The sequence below is a fragment of the Oncorhynchus kisutch genome, linkage group LG25 (assembly GCF_002021735.2).
Source record: "Oncorhynchus kisutch isolate 150728-3 linkage group LG25, Okis_V2, whole genome shotgun sequence".
Taxonomy (NCBI): Eukaryota; Metazoa; Chordata; class Actinopteri; order Salmoniformes; family Salmonidae; genus Oncorhynchus; species Oncorhynchus kisutch.
Window position 1 is genome coordinate 30717904 of NC_034198.2, and position 18541 is coordinate 30736444.

Consider the following 18541-nt stretch of genomic DNA (forward strand, 5'->3'; position numbering starts at 1 on the left):
CTCCCTCCCTCCCTCCCTCCCTCCCTCCCTCCCTCCCTCCCTCCCTCCCTCCCTCCCACAAACACACGCACACACGCACACACCCCTGATGCTTGCTTTGATAGCAGCATTCTCTTGGAGGTGAATTGTGTTGATTTATAGAGCTTTCTACAGTCAGCAGACCACAGGATTCTAAATATTTGGCCCTGTGATCCACACACAAACACCAGTCAGTCAGTGTGGTTGGGTTCTTAACAGCTAAGACAGAGACTAGTATGGCCAGTAAGTGTGGTTGGGTTCTTAACAGCTAAGACAGAGACTAGTATGGCCAGTCAGTGGATGTCATATATCAATGAAAGGATGAGTGGTTTGGCATATTGTAGGCCAGTGCTTGTTAGTTGTTGTTAGACTGTCTCCACTAGATGACAGTTCTGTAGGCCAAATCAAATTTTATTGGTCACATACACATGGTTAGCAGATGTTAATGCGAGTGTAGCGAAATGCTTGTGCTTCTAGTTCCAACCATGCAGTAATATCTAACAAGTAATCTAAAAATTCACAGCAACTACCTTTTACACACAAGTGTAAAGGAATGAATAAGAATATGTACATATAAATATATGGATGAGCGATGGCCGAACGGCATAGGCAAGATGCAATAGATGGTATAAAGTACAGTATATACATATGAGATTAGTAATGTAGGGTATGTAAACAATATATAAAGTGGCATTGTTTAAAGTGACTAGTGATACATTTATTACATCCAATTTTTAATTATTAAAGTGGCTAGAGATTTGAGTCAGTATGTTGGCAGCAGCCACTCAATGTTAGTGATGGCGGTTTAACAGTCTGATGGCCTTGAGATAGAAGCTGTTTTCAGTCTCTCGGTCTCAGCTTTGATGCACCTGTACTGACCTCGCCTTCTGGATGATAGCGGGGTGACAGGGCAGTGGCTCGGGTGGTTGTTGTCCTTGATGATCTTTTTGGCCTTCCTTTGACATTGGGTGGTGTAGGTGTCATGGAGGGCAGGTAGTTTGCCCCCGGTGATGTGTTGTGCAGACCTTACTACCATCTGGAGAGCCTTACGGTTGTGGGCGGAGCAGTTGCCGTACCAGGCGGTGATACAGACCGACAGGATGCTCTCGATTGTGCATCTGTAAAAGTTTGAGTGTTTTTGGTGACAAGCCAAATTACTTCAGCCTCCTGAGTTTGAAGAGCCCTCTCCTGTACTCCCTGTTCACTCATGACTGCGTGGCCATGCATGCCTCCAACTCAATCATCAAGTTTGCAGACAACACTACAGTGGTAGGCTTGATTACCAACAATGATGAGACGGCCTACAGGGAGGAGGTGAGGGCACTCAGAGTGTGGTGTCAGGAAAATAACCTCACACTCAACGTCAACAAAACAAAGGAGATGATCATGGACTTCAGGGAACAGCAGAGGTAGCACCCCCTATCCACATCGATGGGACAGTAGTGAAGGTGGAAAGTTCTTCACCACGCTGTCTGTGGGTGAATCATTTCAGTTTGTCCGTGATGTGTACGCCGAGGAACTTGAAACTTTCCACCTTCTCCACTACTGTCCCGTCGATGTGGATAGGGGTGTGCTCCCTCTGCTGTTTCCTGAAGTCCATGATCATCAAGCCTACCATTGTAGTGTCGTCTGCAAACTTGGTGATTGAGTTGGAGGTGTGCATGGCCACACAGTCATGGGTGAACAGGGAGTGCAGAAGAGAGCTGAGAACGCACCCTTGCGGGGCCCTGGTGTTGAGGATCAGTGGGGTGGAGATGTTGTTTCCTACCCTCAACACCTGGGGGCGTCCCGTCAGAAAGTCCTGGACTCAGTTGCACAGGGCGGGGTCGAGACCCAGGGTCTTGAGCTTAATTTAGAGTTTGGAGGGTACTATGGTGTTAAATGCTGAGCTGTAGTTGATGAACAGCATTCTTACATAGGTATTCCTCTTGTCCAGATGGGTTAGGGCAGTGTGATTGCATTGTCTGTGGACCTATTGGGGCGGTAAGCAAATTGTAGTGGGTCTAGGGTGTCACGTAGGGTGGAGGTGATATGATCCTTGACTAGTCTCTCAAAGCTCTTCATGATGACGGAAGGAGTGCTATGGGGCGATAGTTACCTTAGCTACTCTATAGCAACTCTACTTTGTCTCTATACTGACGCTTAGCTTGTTTGATTGCCTTGCGGAGGGAATAGCTACACTGTTTGTATTCGGTCATGTTTCCGGTCGCCTTGCCCTGATTAAAAGCAGTGGTTCGCTCTTTCAGTTTTGCACGATTGCTGCCATCAATCCACTGTTTCTGGTTGGGGAAGGTTTTAATAGTCGCCGTGGGTACAACATCATCGATGCACTTGCTAATAAACTTGCTCACAGAGTCAGCGTATACATCAATGTGGTTGTTCGATGCTATCCGGAACATATTCCAGTCCACGTGATCAAAGCAATCTTGAAGCGTGGAATCAGTTTCTGTCTATATGCTGGGAGCAACAAAATGGAGTCGTGGTCAGACTTGCCGAAAGGAGGGTGAGGGAGGGCTTTGTATGCGTCGCGGACGTTAGAGTAACAATGATCCAGAATTTTGCCAGCCTGAGTGGCGCATATGGATATGTGGATATGTGGTTTCCAGTTTACATAGAGTCCAATGAAGTTCTTTGAGGGCCGTCAAGGTGTCTGCTTGGGAGGGGATATATATGACTGATTATAATCGAAGATAATTTTCTTGGTAGATAATGCAGTCGGAATTCTAGGTCAGGTGAACAAATGGACTTGAGTTCCTGTGTGTTGTTATGATCACACCACGACTCGTTAATCATAAAGCATACACCCCCGCCGTTCTTCGTACCAGAGATATGTTTGCTTCTGTTTGCCAGGGCTTGGTTAGGTGCTGTTAGACTGGCTCCACTAGAGGACAGTCCTCTAGGCCAGGGCTTGGTTAGGTGCTGTTAGACTGGCTCCACTAGAGGACAGTCCTCTAGGCCAGGGCTTGGTTAGGTGCTGTTAGACTGGCTCCACTAGAGGACAGTCCTCTAGGCCAGGGCTTGGTTAGGTGCTGTTAGACTGGCTCCACTAGAGGACAGTCCTCTAGGCCAGGACTTGGTTAGGTGCTGTTAGACCGGTTCCACTAGAGGACAGTTCTCTAGGCCAGGACTTGGTTAGGTGCTGTTAGACTGGCTCCACTAGAGGACAGTCCTGTAGGCCAGGGCTTGGTTAGGTGCTGTTAGACTGGCTCCACTAGAGGGCAGGGGGTCATTATAAAAGTTCTCTCCTGTGCCTGAGACCAAAGACATGACATTGGTCAAAGAGCATTGGATGTATAAAAGTATATGTCAGTGTCTGTGGGGATGTTGTTGTAACCCTCACTCTGTTTAGCAGTCCAGTACTCAGGTTTCAGATTCACCACTGTGGTTTTAATTAATACCCTTTTCATAATTCTAAGCCAAGCCGGCCATAATATAGCTTCTGGAACTTTGCTGGAAAAGACGATAGCTACGTCCAAAATGACACCCTATTCCTTATGTAGGGTACTACTTTTGTCTGTGTCGTTATGAAGCTCTGAAAATGTATGTGTGTCTTTCGGAGGGGTAGGGTTAAAGATTAAGTCAAATTTCGGTTGGACTTTGTGTACATTTGACAAATAAAGTGATCTTCATCTTAAAAGGGTAGCAGGTTCACTCACTACTGCTGTTTCATTAACTCCTTGTACTTGTCCATCAACTCCAGGCTGACTCAGCACAACTCTGGATGTGTTTGCAGGTCATGACAAGGCAGTGAGCAGTGTGGCCTGGAGTCACATCAGACAGTGGTGGCTGAGTGCCTCAGAAGACAGGACCCTCCGCATCTGGCCCACAGGAAGTCCTGAGCCTGCCGTTACCATGGTAAACACTCAGCATACATACAGAAGGCACAATTAATCCCAACATTTGTTGTACACATAATATACAAAACATTAGGAACCCCTGCTCTTTCCATGACATATACTGACAAGGTGAATCCAGGTGAAAGCTATGATCCCTTATTGATGTCACTTGTTAAATCCTCTTCAATCAGCGTAGATGAAGGGGAGGAGACAGGTTAAAGAAGGATTTTTAAGCCTTGTGACATGTCAAATCCGATTTTATTAGTCACATTGTAGAGTCCATGCCCCGGCAAATTAAGGCTGTTCTGAGGGCAAAAGTGTTGTATACTCAGTGTATATAATGTAACAAAATGGTTCTATCATCATGGCATAGTAACTTTCCATCTCAAGTTTTTCCAGTGTCCATGATGTGACAAGCCTCATGGAATAGTAAAAGCCTAGTTAATGAGGTTGATGACATACTGTGTCTCTTGGCCCGGCGTTGTGTGATGTTGTTAGAGGGAACATCTGCACAGAACTCTGCTCGTCTGTCTATCTGTTTGTCTGTTGGCTGTGAGCATGTGCAGATCCTCTTCACTCCCTTACTGGACATCACACTCTCTCCTAGAAGTCCAAGAACATTTTACTCAAATCAAATCAAAGTTTATTGGTCGTGTGAAATGCTTATAATCCTGTATATGTCTTTCATTTATATCCCCATGCTTTCCAGGGTGGGGATCAGTTCCATTTCAATTCCGTCTCAATTCAATTCCAATTTTCTTGAAGACTGCTTTAATAGTTTTGACAGAAGCTTCTGACAATTTGAGATAGGGTAAGAAAGTTTGTTTGTCTCCAGAGCGGTTTAGAGCGCATTGTGACGTTTCATTTTGGCAGCATATTCTGATTCTTTTTCAAAGCAGTTTTCTCCCCTCAGCTGCTGCTAACCATCCCAGCATCTCTCTTCTAGATGAGGAGATCCTAGACTTGGCAGGAACTCTAGCAGTTTGTCTATTTGTCGTGAACTGAAGCAGTTTAAGTAAGCATCTTGGCAACAACAAATACATGTAATTCGGGGAGGGAAACTATGCAGGGTGAAGAATTATTGCACATGGCTTTGCACAATGAAGTTGATAAGATGTCTCTGTAATGAAGATCCACTATCTATCAGACATTGGAATTGGTTCAGGGAAAAGAACTGCGAAAGACATTGATCTCTGGTGTTCCGGAACAGAACCGTTATTTTCAAATCTTGAGAACCGGTTAATAATGTTATTTTTTGTTCCAAAATTGTTTCCTAATGTTTAGTATATAATTCGGTAAAGTTATAATGCTAGTAAAAGCATTCCAGTTCACATCATGTCATGATGTTCAGCGCTTCAAGCCAAGCCCCCTCCATGGCCACCCCTCTCTTGCTCTCTCCCCACCGGTGAAATTTCATTTGCGCCTCATTATCTGACCAATCAAACATGTAAATAACTAGCTTAAGTGTTCCATAGCAAGCTTCTCATCTGTGCTAATGGGTCGAGTAAATTAATTAGCTATTTTGTAAAAATCTATGTTGATTTCACATGTTAAAAATATAGGAAAAAGGACTATATGAACCCTAACTTGGGTTCGAACTGGTTCAGCACTTAATTTTCCGGTTGGAACAAACTGTCATATATTCCGCATCACAGTTGGTGGTTTTCTGATTAGGGTCGCAAAATTCCAGAATCTTTCCCAGGTTTTTCAGGAATTTCTGTTACATTAGATAGGCTATATAACGTTGCAGCTCTTACAAGCCCTGGGGCTAAGCGCCTGATGAGGCATGACGGCCTATAATCTCTTGTTTTGTCTTTTGGCACTGAAAAACGCTTCCTTCCCCTCTATTCTCCTCTCTTTCCTTCTCTTATCCTTTCTTCCCCACTCTTCTCTGTCCTTTTCTTCTCCTTTCCTTCCCACTCTTCTCTTCTCTTCTCTGTCCTTTTCTTCTCCTTTCCTTCCCACTCTTCTCTGTCCTTTTCTTCTCCTTTCTTTCACTCTCTTCCCCTCTCTCTCTCTCTGTTAAAGAGTACCACATTATACAGAGTCTGTTCCAGTGGTACCACACCCGGCTCATAACATATGTCGACCAAGAAGACCACCTGCGTCTTTCTTTCCCACTGTCTCCTCTATCTATAAACCTCTTTACTTCTATACTGCCAAAATAAAAGCATCAAAGATATGAAAAGAGTGGCTTCAAAAAAGAGGACCACATAACTGCTCCACAACGAGAGCATAGCATGCTGACAAGGACACAGCCCCTCTCCCTCTGCTTCAATCCAAATTATATTCTTTCATGAGTCTCTTTTTCCACATGGAAAATAGAAATTCCTGTGTCTTACTGACTTTGAGGCCAGGGAAAACTCCTCACAAAGGGTTTTAAAGGGAGAAAGAGAGAGGGGGAAAGAGAGAGAGGGATTTATGAATGCAACCAACCCTCCTATTATGAATGAAACCCATCTATTAAACCCATCTATTAAACCCATCTATTAAACCCATCTATTAAACCCATCTATTAAAGGGTACATCTATTTAATGCACATGTGGTATCAGGCCATGAAAGTAGAGGCTCATAAAGCAATAATTATATTCCAATAGTACATTTCAATGTTATATTCATTTTTAGGATAGGGGGCAGCATTCGGAATATTGGCTGAAAAGCATGCCCAAAGTAAACTGCCTGCTACTCAGGCCCAGAAGCTAGGATATGCATATAATTGATAGATTCAGATAGAAAACACTCTAAAGTTCCAAAACTGTTAAAATAATGTCTGTGTGTATAACAGAACTGATATGGCAGGCGAAAACCTGAGGAAAATCCATCCAGGAAGTGCCATTATTTTGAAATGGCTGTTTTTCCAATGAAAGCCTATCCACCATTTAAAGGGATAGGACCCAGATTCCGTTCCCTATGGCTTCCACTAGTTGTGAACAGTCTTAAGACATTGTTTCAGGCTTTCATTCTGAAAAATGAGGGAGAATGACCACATTGAGTGAGTGGACCCTGGGATGGCCCCAGAGCTCTTTGCTGCGCACGACCGAGAGCGCGCCTTGTTTTTCTTTTATATTGACGACGCTATTGTCCGGTTGAAATATTATCGATTATTTAGGCTAACAACAACCTGAGGATTGATTATAAACATCATTTGACATGTTTCTACGAACTTTACAGATACTATTTGGAATTTTCGTCTGTCTCTTGTGACAGCATTTGAGCGATTGGATTACTGAACAAAACGCGCCAACAAAATGAAGGTTTTTGGATGTTTAGAGGGACTTTATCGAACAAAACAAACATTTATTGTGTAACTGGGAGTCTTGTGAGTGCAACCATACGAAGATCATCAATGGTAAGCGATTCATTTTATTGCTACTTCTGATTTCGTGACTAATCTACTTGGCTGCTAACTGTTTGTAATGTTTTGTGCGCTGAGCGCTGTCCTCAGATAATCGCATGGTTTGCTTTCGCCGTAAATCCTTTTTTAAATCTGACATGGCGGCTGGATTAACAACAATTTACGCTTTATTTTGATAAATATTTATAGTAATTTAATTTTAATTTGGCGCTCTGCAATTTCACTGGAAGTTGTCGAGATGGGACTGATCCATAAGAAGTTTAAATAACTTATCATAATAACCCTTATTAAACAGTCATCAAATGGTTGGCCCTCAGCTGAGACGGATGCAAGATAATTCAAGTTATTCATCAGGTAGTGATTGGTTTGGTAACACTTAACACGTTCTGAGCCCTCTCCTGTACTCCCTGTTCACCCACGACTGCATGGCCACGCACGCCTCCAACTCAATCATCAAGTTTGCGGACGACACAACAGTGGTAGGCTTGATTACCAACAACGACGAGACGGCCTACAGGGAGGAGGTGAGGGCCCTCGGAGTGTGGTGTCATGAAAATAACCTCACACTCAACGTCAACAAAACTAAGGAGATGATTGTGGACTTCAGGAAACAGCAGAGGGAACACCCCCCTATCCACATCGATGGAACAGTAGTGGAGAGGGTAGTAAGTTTTAAGTTTCTCGGCGTACACATCACAGACAAACTGAATTAGTCCACCCACACAGACAGCATCGTGAATGCGTGAATTTCTCCAACCTCAGGAGGCTGAAGAAATTCGGCTTTCCACCAAAAGCACTCACAAACTTCTACAGATGCACAATCGAGAGCATCCTGTCGGGCTGTATCACCGCCTAGTACGGAAACTGCTCCGCCCACAACCGTAAGGCTCTCCAGAGGGTAGTGAGGTCTGCACAACGCATCACCGGGGGCAAACTACCTGCCCTCCAGGACACCTACACCACCCGATGTCACAGGAAGCCCATAAAGATCATCAAGGACAACAACCACCCGAGCCACTGCCTGTTCACCCCGCTATCATCCAGAAGGCGAGGTCAGTACAGGTACATCAAAGCTGGGACCGAGAGACTGAAAACAGCTTCTATCTCAAGGCCATCAGTTTGTTAAACAGCCACCACTAACATTGAGTGGCTGCTGCCAACACACTGACTCAACTCCAGCCACTTTAATAATGGGAATTGATGGGAAATGATGTAAAATATATCACTAGCCACTTTAAACAATGCTACCTAATATAATGTTTACATACCCTACATTATTCATCTCATATGTATACGTATATACTGTACTCTATATCATCTACTGCATCTTTATATACATGTATCACTAGCCACTTTAGCTATGCCACTTTGTTTACATACTCATCTCATATGTATATACTGTACTCAATACCATCTACTGTATCTTGCCTATGCCGCTCTGTACCATCACTCATTCATATATCTTTATGTACATATTCTTTATCCCCTTACACTTGTGTCTATAAGGTAGTAGTTTTGGAATTGTTAGCTAGATTACTTGTTGGTTATTACTGCATTGTCGGAACTAGAAGCACAAGCATTTCACTACACTCGCATTAACAGCTGCTAACCATGTGTATGTGACAAATAAAATTTGATTTGATTTGACTTTTGGTAACATTCTGCAGATATGTTTCATAACTTGTTATAAGCCATTTGTAAGCTTTTAGAATTATTCTTCCTTCAGGGGGGTGATGAGAAGTTCTCCAAAACCATCCGGGGGGCTCAGTTCTACTACCTGGATAAGTTCCTGTTACTGGCATCTGGTCCCTCCCTACACCTCTACCTGTATCACCTGGACAACACACAGGACGACATTAAAAGGTAAGGATATGAACGATAGAAAAGTATATAGAAAAGTATGTACATTTCAACCAAACATGTCACATGTATAATAGCTCAGCTAGGAAGCACTAATTGATTTTGATTGCATCTGGGAGGAGGCTATTGGTTCATGTTTTTTGGACCATGGATATCAACAGATCTTTTTTTAATGTGTCATCCCATCAATTCATACTGAACAAAATATAAATGCAACATGTAAAGTGTTCCATAACATGTAAAGTGTTCCAGAAATGTTCTATAAGCAGAAAAAGCTTAGCTAGCTAGCTTTGTGCACAATTTTTTTTACAGCCCTGATAGTGAGCATTTCTTCTTTGCCAAGAAAGTTAATCCACCTGACAGGTCTGGCATATCAAGAAGATTAAACACCATGATCATTACACAGGTGCACCTTGTGCTGGGGACAATAAAAGGGCACACTAAAATGTGCAGTTTTGTCACACAACACAATGACACAGATGTCTGAAGTTTTGAGGAAGTGTGCAATTGGCATGCTGACTGCAGGAATGTCCACCAGAGCTGTTGGCAGATAATTGAATGTTCATTTCTCTGCCATAAGCCGCCTCCAACATCGTTTTAGTGAATTTGGCAGTATGTCCAACTGGCCTCACAACCACAGACCACATGTAACCACGCCAGTCCAGGACCTCAACATCTGGCTTTTTCACCTGTGGGATCGTCTGAGACCAGCCACCCAGACAGCTGATGAAACAGAAGAGTATTTCTGTCTGTAATAAAGCCCTTTTGTGGGGAAAAACTCATTCTGATTGGCTGGGCCTGGCTCCCCAGTGGGTGGGCCTGGCTCCCAAGTCAATCAATCAATCAAATGTATTTATAAAGCCCTTTTTACATCAGCCGATGTCACAAAGTGCTATACAGAAACCCAGCCTAAAACCCTAAACATCAAGCACGGTGGCTAGGAAAAACGTCCTAGAAAGGCAGGAACCTATGTGGGTGGGTCTATGCCCTCCCAGGCTCACCTATGGCTGCTCCCCTGCCCAGTCATGTGAAATCCATAGATTAGGGCCTAATTAACTTTTTTTTCAATTGACTGATTTCCTTAAATGAACTGTAACTCAGTAAAATCATTGAAATTGTTGCATGTTGCTTTTTTTTTCTCAGTATTGTTAGTTTACAGTCACATCACAGTCACATAATTAGCTGCATTCCTGAAAATCACTTCTTAGAACACATTCTTAGGAGAGAGAGAGATGTATAGGTCAAAGGGCTCTCCTCACTTCCTGTTTTAGATCAAACCAACAAGTTTATATTCTACAGTATCATGTTAACATGTCCTGATTGGGGTATGGAAAGCATGTGGGAAGATCACCAACGAGGAGATAGCCATGCCCAGCACATTAGCCGAGAAACGCTAAGCAAGGGGACATTGATCCTTGGACAAAACAACAAAACAAGGACAAAACAAAATCCTAAAATTCAAAATCCTATTTTTGCTGCCTACATTATAATTTCCTCCAGACTGAGTCTCTCTCTACAGACATGCTGCCAACATTATCATTTATTCCAGACTGAGTCTCTCTACAGAGCATGCTGCATACATGATCATTTATTCTAGACTGAGTCTCTCTCTACAGAGCATGCTGCCTACATGATAATTTCCTCCAGACTGAGTCTCTCTATAGAGCATGCTGCCTACATTATAATTTCCTCCAGACTGAGTCTCTCTCTGCAGAGCATGCTGCCTACATGATCATTTATTCTAGACTGAGTCTCTCTCTACAGACAGGCTGCCTACATTATAATTTCCTCCAGACTGAGTCTCTCTCTACAGAGCATGCTGCCTACATTATCATTTCCTCCAGACTGAGTCTCTCTCCAGAGCATGCTGCCTACATGATAATTTATTCTAGACTGAGTCTCTCTCTACAGAGCATGCTGCCTACATTATAATTTCCTCCAGACTGAGTCTCTCTCTGCAGAGCATGCTGCATACATGATCATTTATTCTAGACTGAGTCTCTCTCTACAGAGCATGCTGCCTGCAGTACCATATAATGGCTAGCAGTTGTCCGTTCAACACCAGTTATTGGAGGTGTAGGGCAGTATTTTTAGGCCAGGGCCCGTATTCATTCAAAGTCACAGAGTGCTGAGTCAGGATCATTTTTGTTTTTTAGATCATAATGCTCAATGATTTTGAGACACTTTTTGAGTATGGGCCCGCATCTGACTTTAATTACTAAGTATCCAGACTTGAAGCTTTATATAGTATATTATACAGTATATATCTAATTTCCACGATTTAACTCCAAGCACAAATCTATCTTTATTCTTGTTCAGGTACCAGCAGAGGAGTGCCATCAAACTGACAAGATGTTTAGAGACTAAGTCAGGAACAGACATCACTGCTGTGTCAGTCATCAACGACTTCTACTCCTGTATCCTTCATCACACAATCCAGTGATCACTGTATCTGAGAAATATAGGATCAGCTATCCACTCTCTCCTCAAACCGAGGTAGCAGTTCATTCAGGTCTTAGATCATCACTACCAAAAGCATTAATCTACCCTCATATCTACTTACCATAGTAGTTTATTCTTAATATTAGTGACACTATTTGATAGTATTTATCTACAGTTGTTAACACAATTCTACAAAGCCTTTGATTATGGATCATAATCTGTAGAGAGTCTTTATCACTAGTGCTGATCAACAATAACCCATATCATTCACTGACTGACAGAAAGGAATCTCTTCAGTCTCCATTTCTAAACAAACTCACAAATAACACCGTAACACACAGAGAGTGGAAAATCTTACAGAATCATCTGATGTCTACTTTCCTTTCTACTTTGTCCGTTGCCAAGCACAACGCAGCTTAATACCTCAGTAAAAACGACACTCACTCCTCCAAACATTGCTATAAATGGACTTTAGGGTTCAGAGGATTTATTAGAAAATAAATGTATTGTAAAACTCTTTAACAAGGAGACATTCGGGATGGAGACATTCCTGAAACATTCAAGTAATTGAGTCCCAAATGACACCATATTCTCTTTACAGCGCCCTATTCCCTCTGGGTCCTGATCAAAAGTAGTGCACTAAATATGGAATATGTTGCTATTTGGGATGCAGACATCGTGTTGATTTAGTGCCAAGATCAACTGTGGCAGACCGGAGGCTACACGTGAGGTTTGAAGCCCTTCCTGAGCAGAATAGGCTAGAGCAGCAGGACCTGGGGTTGTGGTGGATATGACACGGTTGTGTTACCAGAATGGTTTCGTAAAACATATTGAAATGAATGGTTTATTCTCGCTGAGTGGTATAACTTACTGGAGTTTCACTTAAAGGGGCAATCGGCAGTTGCTACATATTTTTTTTTTAAACGTATAAATTGATAATATGTACCCATTGAGTTGAAAAATCAAACTTATAAATGACTCATGTGCTTAGTTCAACTGTTGTACCCCATAACTTCAAAACATGGTTAAAACTGTAATTTTGATGTCATGGATGGTATCCATAGCTCTTTGAGAGTGGTTACATTGTTCCAGCCCCATCCCTCAGCTTTTTACCGAAACAGGCAGGGAGGATGCTTTGATATTGTTTCTACTCCTGATTACCCCTTTAAGAATTATCAATGTGAGTTTCAAAGTGAAACTCAACTGCCCATTGAGTACTGTAATGGACTTTCCTTAGCAGATGTATGTGTCAGACATAGTGCTGGTGAGTGGTGCTGACCGCTCCATCCAGGTGTTGGACATGAACACAGGGACAGTGGCCTCACAGCTCCCTGATGCTCACAGCAGAGCTGTCCATCACATCACACAGAACAAGGTAAGAAGAGAACCCCGAGCACACAACAGTCACAACATAGGCTAGCATAAACATTTACCAGGAGGAGGCGTAATCTGCGTTCAACAAACCAGCCCTATCTATATGTTGTAAAATGTATTTGAATTATGACCTTTTCTAGGAAGTACGTGGAACAGTTCAGATTACATTGTCGGCTGTTGAAGTGATTGAGGTGATGTCACTAGGGTTTTTCGTTCAGGAAAGGTCAGAGAGGGATGGAGTTAGTGATTCAATTACCACATAATGGTTGAGTCTATAAAAGCTGAAAGAATCCTGGTCTGAGGTCACTTCCTTCCCTCAGTGGGGCTGTGATGGCACACTCCTCCATCTCTGGAAAGCACACTGGGTTCCTCGAAAGATACAGCTTTATAGGTCAATAAATTCACAGAAAATCCATTAAAGCAAACCCTTTCCTAGTAATATGCCACCATGTTTTACTGTAGATTGGAATTCGGTGCGTTTGGCGAGCAATTTGTTTGCAAGTGTGTATCCTAAAAGTAGTGCATCACTAAAAGCAAGTTTACCGGAGGACAGATTGGAGTGGAAAAGTGCACAGTCGTCTTGTCTTGGTACGTCCGCAACACCCATACTACAGTCAGACGATGTAGTCCTTGGCAGACCAGACATGGGTATTATTATTTAAAGAGCAGTATTAGTTTACCTTAAAGCTCATAGGGATTTGGTCAAACTGTGTAGAAATAGGGTGCCTTTTGGGACTCGGTCTTTAACTCTTTCACAGTCCTCCCACGACACAGAACTTTTCTGGAGGACATAATAAAAGTGGGCTAGCTTGCCTTGGGCAGGCAGTGGTACGTCAGCAACACCCATCTTCCATCATACTGGACTGTCAGAGGATGTATTCCTTGGCAGACCAGACATGGGTGTTGTATTATATAAGATAGGGTCTTAGCCTACGTTGTGTAAGAAACAGATCTCTTTCTGGGGATGAAAGTGTCAGACTGTGGTGTGAATGAAGATGCCCGTGATGAGACAGTGGATGTATCCTAAATGGCACCCTATAGGCCCTTGTTTAAAGTAGTGCACTATGAAGGGAATGGGATGCCGTTTAAGACGTAGTCCGTGTCTCCAAGAGTGAAGGACTCGTCGAGCCATCATCGGTCTAATTCATCTATCTTAGGAGTAAAGTCACACTCTCTCTCACACACACACACACACACACACACACACGCACACGCACATGCACATGCACATGCACATGCACATGCACACTTTGGTTAAAAGTAGTGCACTAAATGGGGAACAGGTTTCCAAAGAATGGTCTCAGCCTCAACCAGTGCATGGAAACATATGGAAATATCCTGTGTGCTGTAAATGCATGCATGTTCAATAAATTATACAAGTGTATAGGAGGGGTGTGCATATCATTCCAGTCTTTGACATGACTGTCAAATTAATTCAACATGTTTCAGAGCTGTTTCTATTTAAAATATTATATATTATGTCTCATACAAGACCAAGTTATTAATATGAAAACAAGCCAGTTTTGTAACAATAGCAATATCTATAAGTAGCCATGTTTTATGTCTCTGAGATATGTCTGGAATATTTAATCGCTCACAGACAGACAGTAGATAGGGGGACAGACAAATGCACAGACAAATTGATAGACAGAAAGACAGAGACCGACACATTGACAGACAGACAATGATCATGGGGTTGAACTGGGTAGAACTGGAACAGGGGGACTGTATGGTTGGACCCATTGACTCGGATCAATGGGTCCAACCATACAGTCCCCCTGTTGTTCCAGTTCTACCCAGTTCAACCCCATGATCATTGTCTATGTTTACTGTGAAGAGGGGGCATGGATCTGCTCTCGTGTTGACCTGACCCGCCCAACACAGGCCTTTGACACACACACACACGCTGCATTATCATTATAGAACACACACACAGTCACAGAGGCAGTAGCCTGGATTAACTGGGTGAACTGCACCTAGTAGCCTGGCTTAACTTGCATTAACCCATCCCGATCCCTTCTTCAGCTGGGAACCACTCTCCCACCCCCTGCTCTCCCACCCCCTGCTCTCCCACCGCCTGTTCTCCCACCGCCTGTTCTCTCCCACTGCCTGTTCTCTCGCACCGCCTGCTCTCTCGCACCGCCTGTTCTCTGGCACCGCCTGCTCTCGCCCACCGCTTGCTCTCGCCCACCGCCTGCTCTCTCACACCGCCTGCTCTCTCGCACCGCCTGCTCTCTCGCACCGGCTGCTCTCCCTCACCGCCTGCTCTCCCCCACCGCCTGTTCTCTCGCACCGCCTGCTCTCTCCCACTGCCTGCTCTCTCGCACCATCTGCTCTCCCGCACCCCCTGCTCTCCCACCGCCTGTTCTCCCACCGCCTGTTCTCTCCCACTGCCTGTTCTCTCGCACCGCCTGCTCTCTCGCACCGCTTGTTCTCTAGCACCGCCTGCTCTCGCCCACCGCCTGCTCTCCCACACCGCCTGCTCTCCCCCACCGCCTGTTCTCTCGCACCGCCTGCTCTCCCCCACCGCTTGTTCTCTCGCACCGCCTGCTCTCTCGCATCGCCTGCTCTCTCGCACCGCCTGCTCTCTCGCACCGCCTGCTCTCTCGCACCGGCTGCTCTCCCTCACCGCCTGCTCTCCCTCACCGCCTGTTCTCTCGCACCGCCTGCTCTCTCCCACTGCCTGCTCTCTCGCACCATCTGCTCTCCCGCACCGTCTGCTCTCCCGCACTGCCTGCTCTCCCGCACTGCCTGCTCTCCCCCACCGTGTGCTCTCCCGCACCGCCTGCTCTCCCCCATCGCCTGTTCTCTCGCACCGCCTGCTCTCTCGCACCGCCTGTTCTCTCGCACCGTCTGCTCTCCCCCACCACCTGCTCTCCCACACCACCTGCTCTCGCACACCACCTGCTCTCGCACACCACCTGCTCTCGCACACCACCTGCTCTCCCACACCACCTGCTAGCTCCCACCGCTTGCTCTCTCCCACCACCTGCTAGCTCCCACCGCTTGCTCTTCCACACCACCTTCTAGCTCCCACCGCTTGCTCTCTCCCACCACCTGCTAGCTCCCACCGCTTGCTCTCCCACACCACCTGCTAGCTCCCACCGCTTGCTCTTCCACACCACCTTCTAGCTCCCACCGCTTACTCTCCCACACCACCTGCTAGCTCCCACCGCTTGCTCTCCCACACCACCTGCTAGCTCCCACCGCTTGCTCTTCCACACCACCTGCTAGCTCCCACCGCTTGCCCTCCCACACCACCTGCTAGCTCCCACCGCTTGCTCTCCCACACCACCTTCTAGCTCCCTCCGCTTGCTCTTCCACACCACCTTCTAGCTCCCACCGCTTGCTCTTCCACACCACCTTCTAGCTCCCACCGCTTGCTCTTCCACACTACCTTCTAGCTCCCACCGCTTGCTCTTCCACACCACCTTCTAGCTCCCACCGCTTGCTCTCCCACACCACCTGCTAGCTCCGCCCGCTTGCTCTTCCACACCACCTTCTAGCTCCCACCGCTTGCTCTCCCACACCACCTTCTAGCTCCCACCGCTTGCTCTTCCACACCACCTTCTAGCTCCCACCACTTGCTCTCCCACACCACCTTCTAGCTCCCACCGCTTGCTCTTCCACACCACCTTCTAGCTCCCACAGCTTGCTCTTCCACACCACCTTCTAGCTCCCACCGCTTGCTCTCCCACACCACCTTCTAGCTCCCACCGCTTGCTCTTCCACACCACCTTCTAGCTCCCACCGCTTGCTCTCCCACACCACCTGCTAGCTCCCACCGCTTGCTCTCCCACACCACCTGCTAGCTCCGCCCGCTTGCTCTTCCACACCACCTTCTATTTCCCACCGCTTGCTCTCCCACACCACCTGCTAGCTCCCACCGCTTGCTCTCCCACACCACCTTCTAGCTCCCACCGCTTGCTATCCCACACCACCTGCTAGCTCCGCCCGCTTGCTCTTCCACACCACCTTCTAGCTCCCACCGCTTGCCCTCCCACACCACCTTCTAGCTCCCACCGCTTGCTCTTCCACACCACCTTCTAGCTCCCACCGCTTGCTCTTCCACACCACCTTCTAGCTCCCACCGCTTGCTCTTCCACACCACCTTCTAGCTCCCACCACTTGCTCTCCCACACCACCTTCTAGCTCCCACCGCTTGCTCTTCCACACCACCTTCTAGCTCCCACAGCTTGCTCTTCCACACCACCTTCTAGCTCCCACCGCTTGCTCTCCCACACCACCTTCTAGCTCCCACCGCTTGCTCTTCCACACCACCTTCTAGCTCCCACCGCTTGCTCTCCCACACCACCTGCTAGCTCCCACCGCTTGCTCTCCCACACCACCTGCTAGCTCCGCCCGCTTGCTCTTCCACACCACCTTCTATTTCCCACCGCTTGCTCTCCCACACCACCTGCTAGCTCCCACCGCTTGCTCTCCCACACCACCTTCTAGCTCCCACCGCTTGCTATCCCACACCACCTGCTAGCTCCGCCCGCTTGCTCTTCCACACCACCTTCTAGCTCCCACCGCTTGCCCTCCCACACCACCTTCTAGCTCCCACCGCTTGCTCTTCCACACCACCTTCTAGCTCCCACCGCTTGCTCTTCCACACCACCTTCTAGCTCCCACCGCTTGCTCTCCCACACCACCTTCTAGCTCCCACCGCTTGCTCTTCCACACCACCTTCTAGCTCCCACCGCTTGCTCTCCCACACCAACTGCTAGCTCCCACCGCTTGCTCTCCCACACCACCTGCTAGCTCCGCCCGCTTGCTCTTCCACACCACCTTCTAGCTCCCACCGCTTGCTCTCCCACACCACCTGCTAGCTCCCACCGCTTGCTCTCCCACACCACCTGCTAGCTCCGCCCGCTTGCTCTTCCAAAACCACCTTCTAGCTCCCACCGCTTGCTCTCCCACACCACCTGCTAGCTCCCACCGCTTGCTCTTCCACACCACCTTCTAGCTCCCACCGCTTGCTCTCCCACACCACCTTCTAGCTCCGCCCGCTTGCTCTTCCACACCACCTTCTAGCTCCCACCGCTTGCTCTCCCACACCACCTTCTAGCTCCCACCGCTTGCTCTTCCACACCACCTTCTAGCTCCCACCGCTTGCTCTTCCACACCACCTTCTAGATCCCACCGCTTGCTCGCCCACACCACCTTCTAGCTCCCACCGCTTGCTCTTCCACACCACCTTCTAGCTCCCACCGCTTGCTCTCCCACACCACCTGCTAGCTCCCACCGCTTGCTCTCCCACACCACCTGCTAGCTCCGCCCGCTTGCTCTTCCACACCACCTTCTAGCTCCCACCGCTTGCTCTCCCACACCACCTGCTAGCTCCCACCGCTTGCTCTCCCACACCACCTGCTAGCTCCGCCCGATTGCTCTTCCACACCACCTTCTAGCTCCCACCGCTTGCTCTCCCACACCACCTGCTAGCTCCCACCGCTTGCTCTTCCACACCACCTTCTAGCTCCCACCGCTTGCTCTCCCACACCACTTGCTAGCTCCCACCGCTTGCTCTCCCACACCACCTGCTAGCTCCGCCCGCTTGCTCTTCCACACCACCTGCTAGCTCCCACCGCTTGCTCTCCCACACCACCTGCTAGCTCCCACCGCTTGCTCTTCCACACCACCTGCTAGCTCCGC

General features: G+C 46.9%; 1 protein-coding gene across 1 annotated transcript in view; it reads left to right on the plus strand.

The window, feature by feature from the left end:
• Window positions 1-18541, plus strand: part of wdr27 (WD repeat domain 27) — a 159978-nt gene that overhangs the window by 37729 nt on the left and 103708 nt on the right. Inside the window, exons 17-20 of the mRNA XM_031804757.1 lie at window positions 3752-3873; window positions 8937-9073; window positions 11390-11487; window positions 12766-12887. Of these exons, the coding sequence (XP_031660617.1) occupies window positions 3752-3873; window positions 8937-9073; window positions 11390-11487; window positions 12766-12887 (479 nt within the window). The remainder of the gene's footprint in view (window positions 1-3751; window positions 3874-8936; window positions 9074-11389; window positions 11488-12765; window positions 12888-18541) is intronic.